This window comes from Schistocerca serialis, chromosome 4 (assembly GCF_023864345.2).
Source record: "Schistocerca serialis cubense isolate TAMUIC-IGC-003099 chromosome 4, iqSchSeri2.2, whole genome shotgun sequence".
Taxonomy (NCBI): Eukaryota; Metazoa; Arthropoda; class Insecta; order Orthoptera; family Acrididae; genus Schistocerca; species Schistocerca serialis.
In genome coordinates, this window is record NC_064641.1 from 360,385,129 (window position 1) to 360,407,853 (window position 22,725).

A 22,725-nucleotide genomic window follows, 5' to 3' on the forward strand; every position below is an offset into this window, starting at 1 on the left:
GGAATGGTCCTCGACTGTATGCTTTCAGGTAACATGGATGTTAAAATCCTCCCGGTCAGACACCAACAGCTCTTTGATAGAACACAGAGAGGATGGGTTGCTCGAGGGGGAACTGGATGGGGATGAGCAGTTGAAGCTCGTGAAAGGTATTTATTATGTATACCAATATGCTTCCACTGAAGCGAATTAACATAAGTTGCCTGCATCTTCCCTTTTGGAAGAGTGAATGCTTCATGTGGAATATCTTAGCAGTCTGTGCATGCACATGATCATGTATCAGTCGCGACATGCTTCTTGGCTCGATCCCTCTGCATCGTCACAATCTGTTGAACCGAATTCTTCGGCTTCTTTCTCGTACACTCTTCTGTTATCATTGTCGTCCAATCCCCATGTAGTGAACTATGGCTACAGTCCTCCTTAGAATGTTTACATGTAATACAGCTATTGAAAGTTGCTCTATCCTTCACATTCATCTCATTAATCACATTCATTTCATTGATCGAACACATCGCAATGCTTGTACAACGACAGCTCACCATAGACTGAACTTCTCTCAACAATTCTGGTCACGTGAGCTGAGAAAAAAATTCCCATTCAAATTTGAATTTACCGTCAATTTCTGTGGGAGGCGGTGGGGGTGAGACGTCAGAACAGCCCTGGGAAAATGAAATTCCCAGCAAAATTTGAAATTTCCACCAAAATTCGAAATTCTCACCGATAGGGTAGATGGGTGAGGAGAAGGGGAGGCGTGTGGATAGGGAGCAGGACCCACGTCCAGGAGGAGGAAAACGCATGACGTAATCTGGGAGTGGGTGTAATTAATTGATCAATTTAATTAACTTGCATATCTATTTGATATCAAAATTGCGCTCATGCCGCCATCTCCCTGCTTCTTGCTTGTGCCTGTAGTGATTATGTTTCTAATTAATCTAGTTCAATGAGAACGAGTAAATGTAGACTCAAGTGCAGAAAATGAACCACAGTTCCCTCATTCATCAAATGGTGCAGGGTCCTCAGCTCCTGAGCTATATTTGATTGATAAAATCTTTTCGGATTATCAGCCAAATCCTGGTGCCGTCTTTCCACGAGGTTCAGGCGAAGATGGTGAGAGAAAACTCGTCGAAATTTTTCCACAAGACTACTCCAGTATTCGGCTGATAACACGAGATGATTTTGTCAGTGACATTCTCGGAGAAAGCCTGCAGTTTAATGCATTTGATGTTTTTGGTAAACTATGAATGACACTGACAAAACAGTTTTAAATTACGCCCAAATTGAGAATTTCAGATCCTGACAAATTATTCAGTAGTTATCTGTGAACCATCCCCATTGTACAGTAGGTACTTCGGACAGTTGTCAAGTTGTCAAACAATGACAATGCTTGCTACACTACTCGGCTAGGATACACAAGAGGATAAAAGTAGCATTAGGCATAGCTGCCATTGAGGAAGATTCGTTACAATGGTAGAGTTTACTGGCCTTGAAAAACGTAAGTATTAGAAACGCACCAGTTGAGAGTCACCGGAAGCTCCGCCAACAACAGGCCTGGTATCATCCATGCTCTCTGCTGCTGTGCTGGCAAATTTCGCACTGTCTTTGTCTCCGCCATAGCTGTCAAAGTGTTTCCATCTTTTAAATTCTGAAATGATGGACGAACTGGAGGCAGTCAGCATGGTGTTCACGGTGCAACTGAGCAAGCTGCCACTACTCACGCTGACGTCCGCCACGAAAGACACCTGCAGGAAAAGTTGTCTGAATCACACGTCTGAATAATAATGTTACCAGATTTATAATTGCAATTGCATAATAACTGCACTCTAACACAGACGGAAAGCGCACATGTAATGCAAAACAACGCTAAAGTAGTACGAGGGCAGTTCAATAAGTAATGCAACACATTTTTTTTCTGAAACAGGGGTTGTTTTATTCAGCATTGAAATACACCAGGTTATTCCCCAATCTTTCAGCTACACAACACAATTTTTCAACGTAATCTCCATTCAATGCTACGGCCTTACGCCACCTTGAAATGAGGGCCTGTATGCCTGCACGGTACCATTCCACTGGTCGATGTCGGAGCCAACGTCGTACTGCATCAATAACTTCTTCATCATCCGCGTAGTGCCTCCCACGGATTGCGTCCTTCATTGGGCCAAACATATGGAAATCCGACGGTGCGAGATGGGGCTGCAGGGTGCATGAGGCAGAACAGTCCACTGAAGTTTTGTGAGCTCCTCTCGGGTGCGAAGACTTGTGTGAGGTCTTGCGTTGTCATGAAGAAGGAGAAGTTCGTTCAGATTTTTGTGCCTACGAACACGCTGAAGTCGTTTCTTCAATTTCTGAAGAGTAGCACAATACACTTCAGAGTTGATCGTTTGACCATGGGGAAGGACATCGAACAGAATAACCCCTTCAGCGTCCCAGAAGACTGTAACCATGACTTTACCGGCTGAGGGTATGGCTTTAAACTTTTTCTTGGTAGGGGAGTGGGTGTGGCGCCACTCCATTGATTGCCGTTTTGTTTCAGGTTCCAATGATGAACCCATGTTTCATCGCCGGTAACAATCTTTGACAAGAAATTGTCACCCTCAGCCACATCCGCACAGATGGTTCTCCTTTGCTCTTTATGGTGTTCGGTTAGACAATGAGGGACCCAGCGGGAACAAACCTTTGAATATCCCAACTGGTGAACAATTGTGACAGCACTACCAACAGATATGTCAAGTTGAGCACTGAGTTGTTTGATGGTGATCCGTCGATCATCTCGAACGAGTGTGTTCGCACGCTTCGCCATTGCAGGAGTCACAGCTGTGCACGGCCGGCCCGCACGCGGAAGATCAGACAGTCTTGCTTGACCTTGCGGCGATGATGACACACGCTTTGCCCAACGACTCACCGTGCTTTTGTCCACTGCCAGATCACCGTAGACATTCTGCAAGCGCCTGTGAATATCTGAGATGTCCTGGTTTTCCGCCAAAAGAAACTCGATCACTGCCCGTTGTTTGCAACGCACATCCGTTACAGACGCCATTTTAACAGCTCCGTACAGCGCTGCCACCTGTCGGAAGTCAATGAAACTATACGAGACGAAGCGGGAATGTTTGAAAATATTCCAAAAGAAATTTCCGATTTTTCAACCAAAATTGGCTGAGAAAAAAAATGTGTTGCATTACTTATTGAACTGCCCTCGTATAAGTGAAGACAATGTTGGTACGCTGGTCTGCGTTGAGGATCATGAAGATGATAATATTCACTTGGAACGAGAAACGTATTCCAAAATATGCTGAAAATGAAGAAACTCCTGTGAATACACACACACACACACACACACACACACACACACACACACACTCACACAAACACATACAGACACATTTACGCACACGGAAGTACCAGTATCTGGTTTCATCAGCCCCATTCATCCTACAGAATTTACCCGGTCATTTTCTTATTTATTTGTAATTTTGATTCGTTAATTCACGTATTTACCACTACATGGTTAAGGATTCGCTTCGTGTTAAATGTTTTTGCTTTAAAGTAATGTGCGTTACCGATTGCTTAGACTTCGAAACGAGTCAAGTCACCAGATAACTAGCTTAAGCACTGCCACACCAACAAGAGGCAATAAAACCGCCGGTGTGCTCATAGGATTATTCTTTAGTTCGGCTACATGTCGAGTATCGGTAGTCATGCAGCAACGGTTGGTTAAGCTGTATATAGCTACCAAAATAATCTTTCTCTCTTCATAATGTTTTCTAAAATATAATTGTTATCGTGTTTAGCACGTGATGGGCGTAATTTTGAATCAGTCCCAGTAGGTCGGCAGCGTTCTTGCAATACTGACACCTTTAGGTGTGTGTGTTTCCACGTAACTCGAATGAAATTGAATTTATCTCAAGATTACGTTCAGTCAGTCACGTCGCATTTACAGTAAATTTGCAGTTTGAGTGTGAAAAAATTATTATGTTTTGTCACATACTCTCGTATTCTGTACCACAGTGTAACTTTAACTGGTTTTTGAAGGAGCAATTCCAATAATAAGCAATATTTTTGTAATTCGACATTAATAACTGTAAATTAATTCATTTGTTGTCCGCATATGCTACTGAAAGAACGTATGATTGGGCAAGTAGAGAAACGGATGTGGGGAAGCGTGGGGAAGGCTGAAACCCCGTGGCGGCACAAAGCCTATTCCTAATATCACCAAGGAGACCGCCGTGCTTAACTTCCTATCCAAAGGGCGGATAACCGACAATAGTCACATGCCCTCACTCCACAAGACACTGAAAAGAGTTTCGGAAATTAATGCAGAATACTGGCGCAAGTTCTGAGGATCAAGGACTGAACATTACTACCTCTCCTCACCTTTCCTCCCCTTGCCAGCCAAATACTAGGACTTGAACCAAGGACCTTGGAGTCGAGCGCCACGCCACAAGCGTGTGGTAGCAGCTTTGACTCTAAGGACGAGTACAGCGAGGGTTTATGAGAGTTCTTTAAACAATTAAATTCTGGTGAGAACTTGGTGTCGCTGCAATCCTTCCTTACTTGAGGTTTCAATATTAATTATAATACTGCGTAGGTCAGTGATAAGAATGATTACTGAGGACTTACCTTCGGTCTGATGTCTTCCTGGACTGGTTTTAGTTGCTCACCGACAGCATCGACCTGCGGAGCTGCGATGGAAGCTTCTGACAGCTTAGGCGCTGCCTGCAGCTGTTGCGTTAGCCGCTGCAGACCTCGCAGCCACAGCATCGATGCCTGCGTGCAGCTGCTCTTCGACTCTGCCAGCATGCTGTCGCTGCATTCGAAGAAACATCAGTCACTATTGCTGCTGTAACCGAGAGTCGACTGGTTACAAGCAGAAGTACAACACAGATTACTAAGTAGCTCGAATTAAACTTTCAGCACTTGAGCCAGTGAAGACGGAAGAGTATTTACCGTACGTATACTAAACTTTATAGGAATAATATTCAGACAGGCCGCTGCAGGATTTGCGTTGTGTGTTGTTAGTAATGGCTGACTTGGTGTTAGGAGCCGGTGTTGGTAAGGCGATGGAGGGGTGAAACATAAACATCACTGTGCAATACATTTGCAGACATTCATCATGAGTCTGGACAAGATGAGCAGGACTTTAATCGTAAAGATGTTTTATCAAAACAACAGCAGTAGTGCTGCTGCTCTTGGTGAGTAGCGACGCATTAAAGCAATATGGAGAGGTCCTCCTTCCACATCGTTGTTGAAGAACAGTACGGAAGTTCGAATTAATTGGCGGTTTTTCACTTGGCTGAGGATGCTCAACGCACTTGCGATCTTCTGGCAGTGTATCAGCTGTGTCATAGCAGCTGAACATTCCATGGCCCATCGTCCGAAAAGTGTTGCAAACAACTGTGAAACGCTATTCCTAGTGCGGTACCAGGCTGTCGTCACATTGAACAACGTTTGCAAGTGGAGAGTAAGCATGGTATGCAATTAACAAACGTTACATCCTCATGTGGAAATTGAAATGTGTTTCTTTCGATGGTTTACCCATATTTTCTTCTCCGCATGGCCTTACAAATGTTTCCACAGCTTTCCATTGCCCTGTGATCACTCATTTTTCAAGGGCGCTCTCTCAAGTTAATTGTAGCACACCTGTAACTGATTTTAAGCCTTCGAGTTGACGATTCCGTTTCTGCAAGGAAATATTTCGACAGCTAACTTAGCTGTCTTCTTTTGATGTTGTGATTGATGGTCCTGACGTAAGCTCGCTTCCAGTACTTCAAACATATAGCGATTTATTGTTGGTGTCGCTGTCCTACTTACAGTTTAGTCGAATCCTTACGTCCACTAATCGTAAATTATATAAGAAATAGCACTGAATTTCCCATGTAAGAGTGACAGGACGTCGACTGTAAAAGGAGAGGGGAATATCTGCTAGCTAAATAACCTTATTTTGGACGGGTGAGTGAAGAACTCTCGTGGTATATAGTGCTTTTGGAAATGAATACGTTCCTTCACACGTCCGAACCGAAAGTACATGTTGGTTTTCGATGTCCGCTAACTCATGACACTAACCAGTACTTGGCAGTAGATCACAGTACAGAATTTTTGTCGATAGAGAAGGGCAGCACGAATGGTCAAAGCTTTGTCTGAAACGCGGGACAGTGTCACTGAGATGTTGAAAGAATTGAACTGGCAGATTCTTGAAGATACACGGCAACTGTCCCGAGAAAGTCTATTAACAAAGTTTCAAGAACTGATTTTAAATGATGACTCTAGAAATATACTACAGCCCCCTACATATCACTTCCATAGGGGTTGTGAGGATAAGATCACATTAATTACAGCACGCATAGAGGCATGCAAACAATCATTTTTCCCGCGCTCCGCACAGAACCGGTGGAAGCCCTAACAACCCGTACAGTGGAAAGTACCCTCTGCCATCCACTTCACAGAGGTTCGCAGAGTGTAGATGTAGATGGTAAAAGATTGACCAAATAAAGTGATTCCACCATCAACCACAGTTGGGCCCAAGCTTTACTTTCGGAATCGTCATTTGAAGGCATTAGATGACGCCATGGAACCGAAGAAGAGCTCCACTGCTAACCACTGGCTCGAAAGCGACCCAGCGATGGAGAAGTGGTCGGTCCAAAGAACAGCTCCTCTTCTTTCTACACCTTAACCCATCATCAATACAGCAAGGGAGAAGACTGGAACGTCGAAACCGAGGAGGCGAGTAATGATACACTATGTGATCAAAAGTACTCGTATCCGGACACCTACCTGGCTGAAAATGACTTACAAGTTCGTGGCACCCTCCATCGGTAATGCTGGAATTCAATATGGTGCTCGCCCACCATTAGCCTTGATGACAGCTTCCACTCTTGAAGGCAATATGGAGAGGTCCTCCTTCCACATCGTTGTTGAAGAACAGTACGGAAGTTCGAATTAATTGGCGGTTTTTCACTTGGCTGAGGATGCTCAACGCACTTGCGACCTTCTGGCAGTGTATCAGCTGTGTCATAGCAGCTGAACATTCCATGGCCCATCGTCCGAAAAGTGTTGCAAACAACTGTGAAACGCTATTCCTAGTGCGGTGTGCATTCTTGGAGAATGGCAGCCCATTATTCACGGAGTGCTGCACTGAGGAGAGGTATGGATGTCTGTCGGTGAGGCCTGGCACGAAATCGGCATTCCAAAATATCCCAAAGGTGTTCTGTAGGATTCAGCTCAGGACTCTGTGCAGGCCAGTCCACTACAGGGATGTTATTGTCGTGCAACGATCCACCACAGGTCGTGTATTATGAACAGGTGTTCGATCGTGTTGAAAGATGCAATCGCCATCCCCAAATTGCTCTTCAACAGTGAGAAACAAGAAGGTTCTTAAAACATTAGTGTAGGCCTGTGCTGTGATAGTGCCACGCGAAACAAAAGGGGGTGAAAGCCCCCTCCATGAATAACACGACCATACCTTAACAATACCGTCCCCGAATCACCTCCAGAGGAGTAACTTAGTTAAAAGGTTCATAGCAACAGACTGACAGACTTCAATCACAAGCTACCTACTAAAATTCAGAAGATGAAATAGAAGGTTGTGGGCTTTAACAAAACTAGGGAACACAGAAGAAGACCCTGCAAGGATTCCACTGTCTTCTGGCTCCCAATAAGGTCTTTGATTGTCATTTGTTTTCCTAAGCCAGTCGAATTAATTAGCACTCTAAATCGTTGGACTATCTGAGCGGAGACTTTGCTTATCCTGTTTACACCAGCGCAGAAACTTTATACGCATCAAAGAGCGTTGTGATGCGCTAGCACTACCAGACACACACAGAATTCTAGACCACTTTCATATTTTACCTGTCATGACAAGTTAATAGTGGCTCCAGCCCCTGGGTTTTGGCCACTTGTTTTAGAAGATTCCCATTGTTTATCAGGCAAATGCTGGGACTGCTAATCCCTTCGTAAAATATTCCCGATTGGGAACTTCTTTACCCCAATCCCCGTTCGATGAGGACAAATGAAAATTTCACAATGGTCTATATTATTCATTCAGCAAAGTAATATAAAATGGAGGAGAAAGGTGATGTCAACAGTCTGACCAGCAGGCAAACACAAGACCTGTGATAGTATTACAAGACGACTTTAACTGAGGCAGTTGTCAAAATATTGTTTGTAACAATGGAGTCGTCACTCGACCTGACACTCAAAAACATGGCTGTATGGGCGATCCGACCGTGAGTTTCCCACCCTACTGTAGGTCCCACAGGAACCTTGGCACCTCCGACCAACTGGTTTTGCACCGTATTATTTCAGACCCATGTCTCCCTCACTGCTAATTTAAGCCAGTCGTTGACCAGCAGAGTATATCTTGCCTCCGTCACCGTCATCGTCACCAACATACGTTACTTGATTTCTATACATTGTGAGTGATGGTCACAATTACAAAAACGGAACAGAAGCAGGGTATTCTCAAACATGGTCATTGTCATCGGGTGCTCACAAAATATGTTGAAAATACAAACTAATTTTACGTGAATTCCTAAAGGGGTAAGTGCCGAGAGCGTTTAGAAATTGCAAATTAGGAAATTCAGCTGAGTGAAGACATTTTGAAATTATTGAAGGTAATAGTTTTTTTTTGAAAATTGACCAGAGGCCTGTTCCTGACAAAGAATCCTGCTATTCCGTTGTGAGGGAGCGGAGGAAATCTTGTGTAAAAAAGATTACGGACGAGACGTTTGACAGTTGCTCCATTTCATAATACATGTCGACATCGGAAGCGCAGATGAAGAGACGAAAATTTTTCATGTTTCATTTGCTCCGTTCCAAAAGAAAATTCAAAGTACATATGAAAGAAAACGAAACTTCTTGTTAGATTGAAACTCTGTGCCGGAACGAGACTCGAAATCGGAACCTTTGCCTTTCGCCGGCAAGTGCTCTACCGACTGAGCAACCCAAGCACGACTCGGGACCCTTCCTCACAGCTTCACTTTTGTAAGTACCTCTCCCCATTCTGGATACAAGTGAAAGACTTTTTCCCGACTGAAAAACGTCTGGATGGCTACTGAAAACTGCGGTGTTGGACTTTTAAATGGCTACTATTAAAGTTATGAAAACAGTATTCCCTGAAACATCCCTTTCCGATTGTAACTGTCACTTCACCTAGTGTACGTGGAAGAAAATACAAGAACTGAGATTAACGGAGGAATAAAGGGATATGGAAGAATCCCGACTATGTGGCCGCATGTCTGCTGAAGTGGCACATTTTCCATTAAACTGTGTTGATGAAGCGTGGATGGTAATAATGGAGGAAATGCACAACAGAAGAAAGGTCACGCAATGCGCAGACTATATGGCCTGTCAATCGCCGGAAAATCCTAGTACGCCGACAGAAATGGGAATATTTTTAACTAGCGGCTTAGGTCCACGAACACTGTCGAGGGTTGACACAGGAAACTAAACTCCTCAATAAGTTCAGAACATCGAAACATATACTTTGTGGTCAATAAGTTGAGTGAAGAGGCAGAAAATGCTATATTTGAAATTAAGAAAAATTCCACTAACCTAGCTCTCCATAAAAAGAAAAGAAAATAAATAAATCGTATTAAAAGATTAAAAAACACTATAAAATCTATAACGACTCGGAAGATTTAATTATATGATTAAAATCGCTGGCATTCTTACAAAAAGTTGATTGAGAAATTAAAATTCATAAAACAAGACAATAAGTTTAATCATTTGCTGCAGCCGTGTTGTGGAAACAGAAACAGATTAAAATAAATAAAAATAAAAATTCATTGAAACATGCCTTCGTACTACGAGCAGAACCAGTCCTCAACTTGGATAAAATCTGAAGGGTGTGCTTATTACTAAAACGTTCGGAAAATCAACGGCTAAAATATTTTTGGTCGTAAACACTACGTTGACGTCACAGGGCGCCAAGTCCACGGTCGGAAACTTCAATACAACAAAAATATGCTATTAATCAGTCTCGGGGAGAATATCTCAGAAACCGAAACCCTTATTAGATGGAGCAAGTTGAGCCCCTGTAGTTGCTCAGTGAGGAATGCTAACTGGGACTAATCTGTCTATAGTAGTTTTGGGGAGATTGCCTTTTTCCTAGGTATGGAAATACATTGAGCCGGATAAAGTACATCAAATGATGTTTCAATTTTTTTCTTCTCTCTTTGAGTGTAGCATTAACAGTTTCATTGCTCTTTACAAATGACCATTTGTTTCAGAAAAAAATGAAGCAAGTATGTTAGCAACTGAATATTTTCAAATAATACTTACTTAAAAAAAAAAACTGGAGAGAATACTCCGAAACATTTATAGCGTGTCTTCGGTTTCGATATACTTGACACCTGTGCGTGTGCCGCAACATTAATCTGATCACAGCATTTTCTATGTCATCGCAAATATTACCCTCATTACCAGCCATCTCGTAACGGCATTGTTTCGTAACGTGTTTAACTTCTAGCTGCATGAGGCTATCAGCAATTCGATCACCGAGAAATCTAGAAGCAGGGCCCCGAAGCTCATTATGTGTATTAAAATCGCCGAGCGGAGAAAATATCGGTGCAGCTGTGTGATAAGTTTAATGAAAGCATCACCGCGCACGTAAGTCATGTGTTTACAGGTGAATGGAATATACTGTTATCTCCTAGGGTAAGAAAACTGAAACCATCAACGTCAGGTGCTCCTCTTGCAAATCGTAGTATCTAGATTATTTCTCCAAGAGCTTAGAGTCTCACTCTTTCTACATGCAGCCAGAATCCACAAATGTTCAACTGTAACGTGAGACTCACTTTATCGGTGGAATTTATCTACTTCTTTTCCGTTTTCTGTCTGTCGGTGTGAATATTTTGCAACAATGGAAGTCTACTTGAGGGACTAGATGATTTCTCAGGTAGATCACATAATTCTGTACATTCATCGAACGCATCCGAAAATTCAAGCAACAAATGGTTGGATGTCTTTGAGCTGCCTTGTGGTTTTTACTGACACGTTTAACGTTTATGGTGATAAGTACGGTTTGCAGTCATACAGCCAACGACAGCACCTTACTGTTCATGTTAAATTGTCGACTCCTCGAACTAGCGTTTGTAAGGGCAGAAGCGAACGAGGTCTAGAGTATTAATGATTGCAACATATTTGTAGGTTTTTTTCACTTTGGGGTACTATTCTGTCTTCTCGCTTTGAGTTTCTGTGACTTCGGTTTTCCAATGCATACAGGACATTCCCTATTCCGGATAGAGGTGATTTCTTGAGGAACTGGAGCTTATTTTAAGAGATAAACAAGTAACTTCATCATGTGCTGCCTTACACCACTTTGGTAACGTGTGTCCGTATCACAGTTAAAGCAGTGCATAGGATTTGGAATGTATGGCCTAATCGTGTACATCATGTGATTTTGTGCTCAGGGAATTTGTTAGATTGAATCTAAGAATTAGTACTGCTAATTCACCACTTGCAATTCCCATTATACGAGGGAGTGCTGAGAAGTAATGCCTCCGAATTTTTCATGTGAAAGCTCTTAAAGCTTTTTAAATAAAACCAACGTTATTAACATTCTATATCTTTTCCTTTATGTCTACGTGTTTGCAGCTCTCTGCCGCTAGAGGGCTCCGAATTATAACGCGTAAAATAAGTATGTGTAACGTAATGATGTCATCCCGTGAGAAATAGGGTGCTGTAATCCAGATCGGATTCGAAGAGTGAGTCCACATATTCATCATGACAATGCCAGACTACATACGAGCGCTGCAACGTCTGCAACAAGATGAAACCTTGGATTCACTGTCATCGATCACGCTCTATACAGCCCCGACTTGGCACCAACTAATTTTCATCTGTATCCAAATGTTAAAGAACATCTTTGAGTACATCGCTGTGATAGCGCTGAAGCGTGGCAAGCATAGGTGAGGTTGTGCTTCCGTCAACAAAGTCAAACAAACATTCTACAGCGGCGGTATCAACAAACTAGTCTCTCAATGGGAAAAACGTGTTCGTCGCCAGGGTGACTATGTTGAAAAATAAATAGGTTGTTTTGAAGATTAAAGTTGTAGATTGTTAATAACGTTTGTTTTATTTAAGAAGCTTTAAAGTTTTCACATAAAAAATTCGAACGAATTGCTTTTCATCACGCACTCGTATTTTGGATGTTAACGATCCCTACCTGAGCTCTTTCATCGTTAGAATCTTCTTTATGTCGATGCGTTTCTGCACAATACAACACAAGGTTATTAATAAAGGCAATAAATTCCTTAATTGAGTCTGCCATCGTAAAGTACTTTTGCGAATAAAGACTTCTAGATCGCTTCAACTATTTTCATTTATTACGACGTTTCGTAGACTACCACTATCAGATGAAACCTCACAACTAGTATAAAACCAAGTTGTGTTTGTCGCTCACACTAAACTTCGTTTTACGAGTTCTGTGGTCTCATCTGATCATGGAAATAGTCGATGTATCCTACAAATGAAAACTTGTTTTGCGACCTCTACAGCTTATTCTCAAAATATCTAATACCAGGATTTATTGTGCTATGCAGTTATGTTTTAATGAGATATTCCTCAAGCATTTTCTTTGAGCTTAATGGTATTTTGTGAAGTGGACGTTCCTGTAGACAGAATCCAGCCTCGCAGACATACCTTTCCACACGGACACTCTCGACGTCTTTGACGGCATGAGTTTGCTCTGGTATTTGCTGTGACTCCTGTATGGATTTGACTTTCGGCAATGTGTGGCCCTCTCCATCATCTGGCACTGACTGAGTGTCATAATTCTCCACAAACACCTCAGTCTCTTCCTGCTCTGGTACTGTCTGGTGTTCATTCTTCTGCATCGGCACGAGGATCAGGTTTGGCCCCCTCGTTGTCTCGGTCCTTACACGTGATGTAACTGGCTGCGTTTTAGTGTCTTCTAAAGGCTCTTGGAAGTCACTCTTAGGTATCTGTTGATCCTGAGTTTGCTTAAGTGGTGCCTGCGTGTGGCTGCTCTCCAGTGAAGATCGACCTTGACGCTGTTGTAATGGTAATAAGTTGGCTCCCTTTTTCGGTGCACCTTGCACGCCCTCTTTCTTTGGCTGGAACTTAGGCTTGTGGTCCTTCAGCGTCTTTTCTTCCTCGATCTTCTTTAAAGGCCTGCGTATCTCTCTTTTCTCTTGCACTCTCTGTGGCCGCTTCCGTGGAGGAGATCCGTGGGCTCCTCTTTCATGTAACAATTCTTTGTCAATCGTTTCCTGTAACTGCTTCGTTTGAATAGCACTTTCCTTTAGTGGGGGTTTGACGTCTCTTTTCTTCCGTTGAGTCTGCATACCAGCATCCTTTTGTAGTGCTTTTGCCTTATTCTCTTGTGACAGTAACTCAACTGTTTCCTTACTTGTTTGTACGCCACCTTCTTTTAACTCAACTGTTTCCTTACTTGTTTGTACGCCACCTTCTTTTAATATTGGCCGCGGTGTTCTCTCGGTCACCAAAGGTTCGTCCATTTTGAGGAGTTGTTGTCGTAAATCACTCTCCTCTGCTACCGTCTGGTGACTGAGTTTCGCCACTGGTGCTTCCATGTCACTCTGCTCATCAGGACCTGGAAGTACACTTTTCTCCTGCAGTGCATCCTGCTCGCTGCCCCATGTCGGTAATTGCGCAGAGATGCTCTCCGTCTGTTCTTGCGCGTGGCTCTCCTCTGGCGACGTCTGTTCCTTCCGCGGCTGCTTGCCCATCATCTTGGACCAGCTATAGCTCAGTATACTGCCACTGCGATCCTCGGACTCGGCAGGAAGTGTCTGGCCAATGCTGCCCTCCGGTGTCAGGGGTGAAGGCGTCAGGATGATGACGCTTGACAAATGATGATCCTGCAATTAGGCATGCAACACAAATTAATTTTATCAGTAATATTATTTTCAGTCAGCCTGTATTTTACATAATTAATGGTAGTTATTTTAACATGGAGTGTTCACAATTGATCCTAGCTTGACAGAGAAGTAAAATAGGAGGATACCTTCGATCCGCAGAGAGATCCCAGCTCTGATATTTTTGACTCGCGTAGTGTCACAAGTTACTGTTGGTGAGTTCACGAAATTTTTTCCGCCTGAGCAGTGACAGGTAAATATTCATATTATCGTATTTGAATATATTCACGATATTTATGTTTCAATAATTACTGCAAATGTGTTTAAATGTGGAAATGACGAGAATCTTTACGAAGCAATATAGTGTTTTGCATCTGAGGCACAACTTCTGAGTGGCGGACGACGCAGCAGTGATCGAAAGAAGATGGCAGTCACATTTGCATAATATTCTACATCCTTTACCATAAAAATAAAAATATCTATTCACAGCGAAAAAACTTCGTCAAAAAAGGTAATATGATCGGTCAGTGAAAGAATACAGACTAATGAATGAATTTTATTAAAGCCGGGACGAAGGAAGGGTAGCTGCCATGCTCAAAGAAAAGGATTTAGAATCTGTGTTCTTATTTTACGGAGAAATTTATTTCCTTTCTTAAGTCACAGGGATTTTATAAATATGGAACAAAGAAAATGGAAAGTTGGATGAAACAAACAGCAAGAAATTTTACGATCCAAACAGAATAGACTATTTACACTGTTTATTGTAAAACTAGTAGCAACTGTTTGAACCAAAATAATCACTAAGCAATATATCTACTAAAAAAATTGGCTTTCTAGTGTCCTATGTTCTTTTTTATAGCAAGAACTCCGCAAACAGCTGTATTTTGTATCCATTTTATTAAGGCACTATCGGTTTCGTGGCTTATAGCCGCATCATCAGATGCATATCTAAATAACAAGAAATAAACAGTGATAGTGATTGAGCCCCTATACATCAAAAGAAATACCAGAGCCACAAGCACATAATTATGAGACTCGATAAAAACACAAGTGTACTTATAAAAATAAAACATAGCAGAAAATACAGAAGGCTCACCCTCCTTAGTGAAAACGATAATGTCTGTAGGGCCGGCAGTCAATGAATAAAGAATTGAGCAACGGACAACATTCTACGCCACGTAAAAGGGGTGCGCCTGTAGCCAAAGAGCGAAAGTGAGACATTGGATCAAAAGCAACATTTCGATCAGGCATAAGCAGAATGCTGATCGGCAAGTCGGCGCAACACAGAGCCAATCACGTGAGTCACAGCAAACAGCAGCCACACTGCACGCGCGGAAAGTTGGGGCCTCGTTACATCAGTTTTGGCAGAATAAGGGTAAAAAAGCAAGTAGATACCATGTAAGGAATGTCTAGAGCAGAGCTGTCGAGCCCCGGGCCCGCAGGCCGCTTTCGGCCCAAAGCAAGTTTCAATGCACCCCAAGAAGTGAGTATATCACATGGTCGCTTATGTAAAGTTATGATGAAGTGAATGTTTTCAATTTGAAATTCCGCCACACGATGCTCTCTTCTCTCATCGGTCCATCCCGCCCCCCCGGTTCCCTTTTTTTTCCGCACCTGGCGTATAGAGGATAGACCCAGACGCAAGAATAAATTACATTGCCCACAGAGTGATGCCACAACCAAATACACAATAAGTAGAAGATATCACAAACCAAGAAATACCTGAAAATAAGTGAGGGAGAGAAACAAACAGTAATAAAGCAGGTGAAAGGATTAACTAAGCTCTCGTAAAACAAACAAAATTAGATAACATGCCCCGATGAACAAAGTAAGAGCATATGGAGTATCAGACCAATTATGTGATCGGATTGAAGAGTTCCTAGATAACAGAACGCAGCATGTCATTTTCAATGGAGAGAAGTCTTCCGAAGTAAGAGTGATTTCAGGTGTGCCGCAGGGGAGTGTCATAGGACCGTTGCTACTCACAATATACATAAATGACCTTGTGGATGACATCGGAAGTACACTGAGGCTTTTTGCGGATGATGCTGTGGTATATCGAGAGGTTGTAACATTGGAAAATTGTACTGAAATGCAGGAGGACATGCAGCGAATTGACGCATGGTGCAGGGAATGGCAATTGAATCTCAATGTAGACAAGTGTAATGTGCTGCGAATACATAGAAAAAAAGATCCCATATCATTTAGCTACAATATAGAAGGTCAGCAACTGGAAGCAGTTAATTCCATAAATTATCTGGGAGTAGGCATTAGGAGTGATTTAAAATGGAATGATCATATAAAGTTGATCATCGGTAAAGCAGATGCCAGACTGAGATTCATTGGAAGAATCATAAGGAAATGCAATCCGAAAACAAAGGAAGTAGGTTACAGTACGCTTGTTCGCCTACTGCTTGAATACTGCTCACTGGTGTGGGATCCGTACCAGATAGGGTTGATAGAAGAGATAGAGATGATCCAACGGAGAGCAGTGCGCTTCGTTACAGGATCATTTAGTAATCGCGAAAGCGTTACGGAGGTGATAGATAAACTCCAGTGGAAGACTCTGCAGGAGAGACGCTCACTAACTCGGTACGGGCTTTTGTTGAAGTTTCGAGAACATACCTTCACCGAGGAGTCAAGCAGTATATTGCTCCCTCCTACGTATGTCTCGCGAAGAGACCATGAGGATAAAATCAGAGAGATTAGAGCCCACACAGAGGCATACCGACAATCCTTCTTTCCACGAACAATACGAGACTGGAATAGAAGGGATAACCGACAGAGGTACTCAAAGTACCCTCCGCCACACACCGTCAGGTGGCTTGCGGAGTATGGATGTAGATGTAGATGCTGTAGCTAGGTCTGGTTGTTCAACGTGGGTTGCGAATATAATTTCATGCCACACATTATCCACATCTCTTCTAAATTATTGCAGGTGAGATTCTTTTCCTCACTATCTAAAATTCTTTATCTTTTAGGCTTACTGACCGAAGAGTGACCATAATACATACTCCATACATGGTATCTACTTGCTTTGTTACCCTTATTCTGCCAAAAGTCAGTAACGAAGCCCCAACTTTCCGCGCGTGAACTGTGGCCGGTGGTTTCTGCGGCTCACCTGATGGGCTATGTGTTGTGCCGACTGGCCGGTAAGCACTCTGCTTCTTACTTCAACAATATACTGCTTTTGATCCAACGTCTCATTTTCTCTCTTTGGTTATTGGTGCGTCCTTGTTACATGGCGTAGAATGTTTTCTGTTGCTCAATATTTTATTTACTGACTATCCACCCTACGGACATTGTGGTTTTAATTTTCCGCATTGTTTTAACTTTTGTAAGTACACTTGTTATTTTACCTAGTATCATAATTATGTGATTATGGCAATGGTATTACTTTGATTTAGAGGGTTTCAGTCACTATCATTATTTATTTCTTGTTGTTTAGGTATGCACCTGATAATGCCGCTAGAAGCCACGAAACCGGTAGTGCCTTAATAAAATTGATTCAGGATACAGGTGTCTGCGGAGTTCTTGCTATAAAATGCACTACCACATTTTTGGATGCCCCGACCACAGCATCGTTTATCTTCTGTTCTATACCCATAAAAACGACCGAACCTGCAAGAAAAGAAAAATCGAAAACAATATATAACGTAATAATGGATATTTATGTCAGAGATGGATTGTCTATTGTCATGGTTTTCTAGGACTCACACCGTCGAACTGCATTACATACACACTCACTGAAATTTTGGGAAACAATTTAGGTCAACAAATACATAAAGAGATAAACATTAGTGAACCAGTCAGCGGAAACACGAAATTTGGCTCTAATCTATTTTAGCGAAGTATTTCTGTTCCTTGATGAAAGGAAACATCGTGTGTTCCACTGACTCACGATAATTTGACATCATATGAACGGCAAATCATCATCTTTTTCTTCTGCCAAGACCTCTTCTCACTTTTACTACGGATATGTGGAAATGTGTTACACAGTTATAGAAAACATGGAGCGTTTTACAAAAACATCTTGAGAAACGCCGCAAGGAATGCTGGGAAGAAAAACAGAGGGTCCGGATTTTAAGAGCACTAGCGCGAGACATGATATCTCTTAGGAAAACTGGGAGGAAGACGATCCTTTACCCGGAGCCTGAAGTAACAACAGGCCAAATTGTAAATAAAATGTCTTCCCTCTTCACAGCCCCTTCATATAAGCCAAATAAAAGATTGGTTAAAAATAAGCTTTACGAGAAGGCACCCAACAGATCAGAGTGTTCCAAGGACTTCACGTTTGCTAAAATCAATGCAGCACTCAAAGAAATGAGAAAAAGGATTTGACGGGATACACCAAGAGCTCCTCATAAGGAAGAAGGGCTGGCAAGTGATTTGCGAGCTCCTTCATCAACATCATGCTATCGGGTAACCTTCCAAAAGCCTTCAAAAGCACAAAAATCATAGCTACGCTGAAACCTGGTAAACCAGCAAATAAAGGTGTCAGCTATTATCCAATAACTCTCCTGTGCTACGGTTACAATATTTTAGAAAGACTAATCCGTAACAGAATCGGTGCAAAGACCCATAAAATTACGCCTATCGCACAAGAAGGATTCAGACCTAACAGAAGCTCTCCTGTACAACCTCATAAATGCTATGCACTATCAAGCCGCAATTAGGCTTATAAACAACTTCTTGTTTGAGAGATATTTTTAAGCGATCCACGGCAATCGACTAAGCCGACAAAGAAACTTAATAATGGCCCTTGCCAGGTTTCAGTTTTGGCACCAATTCTGTTCAATTCATATACGTCGGATCTCCCTGTGATAGAGATACGTCGGATCTCCCTGTGATAGAGACAAGGATGTTCATTTATGCGGCCACTATGATTTTGGCCGCTCAAAAGAGAAGTCTTGAAGCTGGTGAAGAGGTACTGTCCCCATCAATAATTCAAAAAGCAGAATTTAACATCAAATCCAGCTAAGACCGACGTTAGTTGCTTTCATATTAAGAATAGAATGACCAATGAAAAACTAAATGTCACTTTTAATGGTAAAGTCGTCCATCAGCGAGACTTCTCAAAATATTTACGTGTAGCTGTTGATCGAATCTTGTCCTACAAGAAACACATAGAAAACACCACAGTAAAGCAGAGATAGCATCATGCAGAAGCTGAATGGTACCTCATGGGGCGCAAAAGCTACAACACTACGATGTTCTTCCTTAGAATTCATCCACTCTCTTGCCGAATACTGTGCTCCAGTATAGCTTAATACATTGAAGCGCCAATGAAACTGGTATATAGGCATGGGTTTTCAAATTCAGAGATATGTAAACAGGTAGAATACGGCGCTGCGGTCGGCAACGCCTGTATAAGACAACAAGCGACTTTCGCAGTTGTTTGATCGGTTACTGCTGCTACAATGGCAGGTTATCAAGATTTAAGTGGGTTTGAATGTGGTGTTATAGTCGGCGCACGAGCGATGGGGCACAACATCTACGAGGTAATGATGAAGTGGGGCTTTTCCCGTATGACCATTTCACGAGTGTACCGTGAATAACAGGGAGCCCGTAAAACATCAAATTTCCGATATCGCTGTGGCCGGAAAAAGGTCCTGCGAGAATGGAATCAACGACGACTGAAGAGAATCGTTCAGCGTGACAGAAGCGCATCTCTTCCGCAGACTGCTGCAGATTTCAATGCTGGGCCATCAACAAGTGTCAGCGTGCGAACCATTCAACGAAACGTCATCGATATGGGCTTTCGGAGTCGAAGGCCCACTCGTGTATCTTTGATGACTGCACGACACAAATCTTTACGCCTCGGATGGGCCCGTAAACACCGACACTGGACTGTTGATGACTGGAGACATGTTGCCTGGTCAGACGAGTCTCGTTTCAAATTGTATCGAGTGGTTGGACGTATACGCGTATGGAGACAACCTCATGAATCCGCGGCACCTGCATGTCAGCAGGGGCTGTTCAAGCTGGTGGAGGGTCTGTAATGGTGTGGGGAATGTGCAGCTGGAGTGATATGGAACCTCTGATAGTCTAGATACGACTCTGACATGTGACACGTACGTAAGCTTCCTGTCTCATCACTCCATTCGTGTCCATTGCGCATTCCGACGGACTTGGGAAATTACAGCAGGACAATGCGACACCACACACGTACAAAATTGCTGCTGTGTTGTTCCAGAAACACTCTTCTAAGTTTAAACACTTCCGCTGGCCACCAAACTCCCCAGTCAAGATCATTATTAAGCATATATGGAATGCCTTGTAATGTGCTGTTCAGAAGAGATCTTCACCCCTCTTACTCTTACGGATTTATGGACAGCCCTGTAGTATTCATGGTGTCTGTTGACTCCAGCACTACTTCAGACATTAGTCGAGTCCATACCACGTCGTGTTACGGCTCTTCTGTGGGCTCCCAGTCCCAGGGACCCTACACAATATTAGGCAGGTGTACCTGTTTCTTTGGCTCTTCATTGTAGTTCATGTGTGAGAAAAATTGCTGTTCAGATAAATGCAATACAGAGGACAGTAAAAGGATGCATCAAGTTCATTCTTTTTCACTGGTTACCATCTCAAAGCCACATTTGACACGATATATGCGAAAACAAATGTCCCTCTCAAGGAGGATGAAACATTAATTGAACTTCTTCAGCTTATAACCCACTCTGATATGCTTGCACTTAGAATGAGCCAATTAAAATCCAGGGAGTCACCCGTAATATTGGCAGAATCACCTTAAGCGATGGAGTTCAACACGAACAGGAAACGGTCAGAAACGTGTAATAGGATCGCCCAAAAGAAATATCACTCATAACCATAGCATCACACTGTCATGAAGTTTTGAGCAACCATGGTTCCTATACGATTCTGGGCAAGGAAGAGCATATCTACGATTTCAAGACTAATAAAAGAGGACCTACCATTCTAAGTGTCTGTTCTCATTTATAAAAAACAAACCAAGGCAGTGCCACGAGTAAAGTCGCAACAACACACTTCTTCTCTCTGATCACTGCTGAAGTGAAGAAAACTTAGATAGTTTTAAGGACATTGATCGATCAGCTGTAAAAAACCTAGAAACCCTTTGAGTGTTAAAAAAGATGAAGAGATAAAGAGATTTTTTGATACGTCATTACAAGAAGCCAGAGAGTTCTATGGGAGGCCGTAGACTGTTGCAGTGAACAGGACAATGAAACTAATGACGTACAGTATTAATGAACCGATTCATTAAAGTATTAGTTGTTCAGTAGGTCAAAATAAACTACAAAATTGCTGCAGTAAAATAATTAATTTGTAGATGTTTAGTTTTTGAAAACAATCGTGATTTTTACATATTTCCTATTTGCAACTAAAGACTTATCGAAATGTTTTCCACCGTTGTATTATACATCTAGAGTTTGTGAAATATTCTGCAGTGTATACTGTTCACGTAATTCAATAAAATGTATTTCCTGAAAATTTTGTTTTTTTGTTGATGTTGACTTTGGTGAAAATAGTCTTCAGTTCGCGTACAGTCATAAAAAAATCCCATACATCAAAAACACTCTTGGCTAAGGGGCAAAAGCTAGAAATATTCTTAAGCCCCCAACATATATGTTGCATAGTGATAGTGCAGATAAAATTAGGTGAATAATATATTCTATGAAAAAGCAATTGGTCAAATGAAACTCTATAGTTTCAGAGATCTTTGATGTATATATGGAGCCTAAAGTCAGGATTGAATATTTGTACCAAGCCCTAAGCACTACACCACCCTGACACAGTGGCTTTGAAAGCTGTATGGACTGCCCTAGCGCTCCTGTCACGTCATTCGCACCTCATCCCACTTGGTAATCAGTATTAACAGTACTGGAATATGAATAAATTTCTGTTGAGAATATTTGCTAGTTTTTGAAACATCACAAGAGTCTGCTACCTGCCTGCGGTGCTGTTATTAGTTGTGTTTGGTTTATAGTATCTTTGTAAATGATAAACTTCATTGATAATATTGTTTTTGGGCACCATCAGCACGCGAGATTTGTTGTCAGTCTTTACAGTTCTAAAAGTGCAGAAAGTTATAGTGTGAGCTCGGTGAGCTCTGAGGTGGTTTTTGTCAAACTTTGTCACTATGTTGTGCAGATTATTTTTTATGTAGTGACTTTATGTATTTCGAAGGTGGATGATAAAGAAATTCGGTTAGGTAGTGAAATTTAAACTTGTGTCTGTTTATTCAGTGTTGTGTAGTGTGCAGAGTGCCAGATGAACTGGGACAGTAACATGAAAAAATATAAGTTAGCTTCAGTTATAACTGGCTAGCTTGCAACTGTGCTGATTGATCAGGATGAAACTGTCGGTTTTCATAACTCCCAGGACAAAAAATCCATGGGTGCGATATCTGGGGCCCGTAGGGGCCATTTCATAGTACCCCCCTCTGCCAAACTCTTATCTTGTTGCCATATCAACTTTTACTTCACCAGCTGCGGCTGTTCCAAAACTGGTCTATTTTCCAGTTCTAACAACATTTCTTGAAGTATATTTAGGTAATTTACAGACCTAACAGTAGCGTTAAAAATATAAGACTCGATTGGCACACCGCTGAAAATCCCTGCCCATACAACCACGCCAGCAGAATTTAACTATGTCTCCACCGCCGCTTGGGGAAATGTAGAACCCCAGTAGACACAGATGTGTCTGTTCACTCTGCCATTGATCTTCAAAGTCGCTTCGTTACTCCAGAGAACACTTTCGTAAAACTTGGGATTGGCTTTTTGTCGCTTTGTGCACAACTCACGGAATTCCATACTCCTGTCCAGATCTTTTTCATTTAGGCCCTGAGGTAAAGTAGGCCTACTTGGTCTCGATTTCAGCTTTTTTTAAATCCATCGTAAGCTTGTTCTTCCTGTTC

General features: G+C 42.2%; 1 protein-coding gene across 1 annotated transcript in view; it reads right to left on the reverse strand.

Annotated features, from left to right (window-relative positions):
• Positions 1-20,328, reverse strand: part of LOC126474460 (uncharacterized) — a 159,828-nt gene extending 139,500 nt beyond the window's left edge. Inside the window, exons 1-4 of the mRNA XM_050101933.1 lie at positions 20,299-20,328; positions 12,631-13,832; positions 4,612-4,798; positions 1,509-1,736 (exon numbers count right to left, since the gene is read on the reverse strand). Of these exons, the coding sequence (XP_049957890.1) occupies positions 1,509-1,736; positions 4,612-4,798; positions 12,631-13,832; positions 20,299-20,328 (1,647 nt within the window). The remainder of the gene's footprint in view (positions 1-1,508; positions 1,737-4,611; positions 4,799-12,630; positions 13,833-20,298) is intronic.
• Between the last annotated feature and the right edge of the window lie 2,397 nt (positions 20,329-22,725).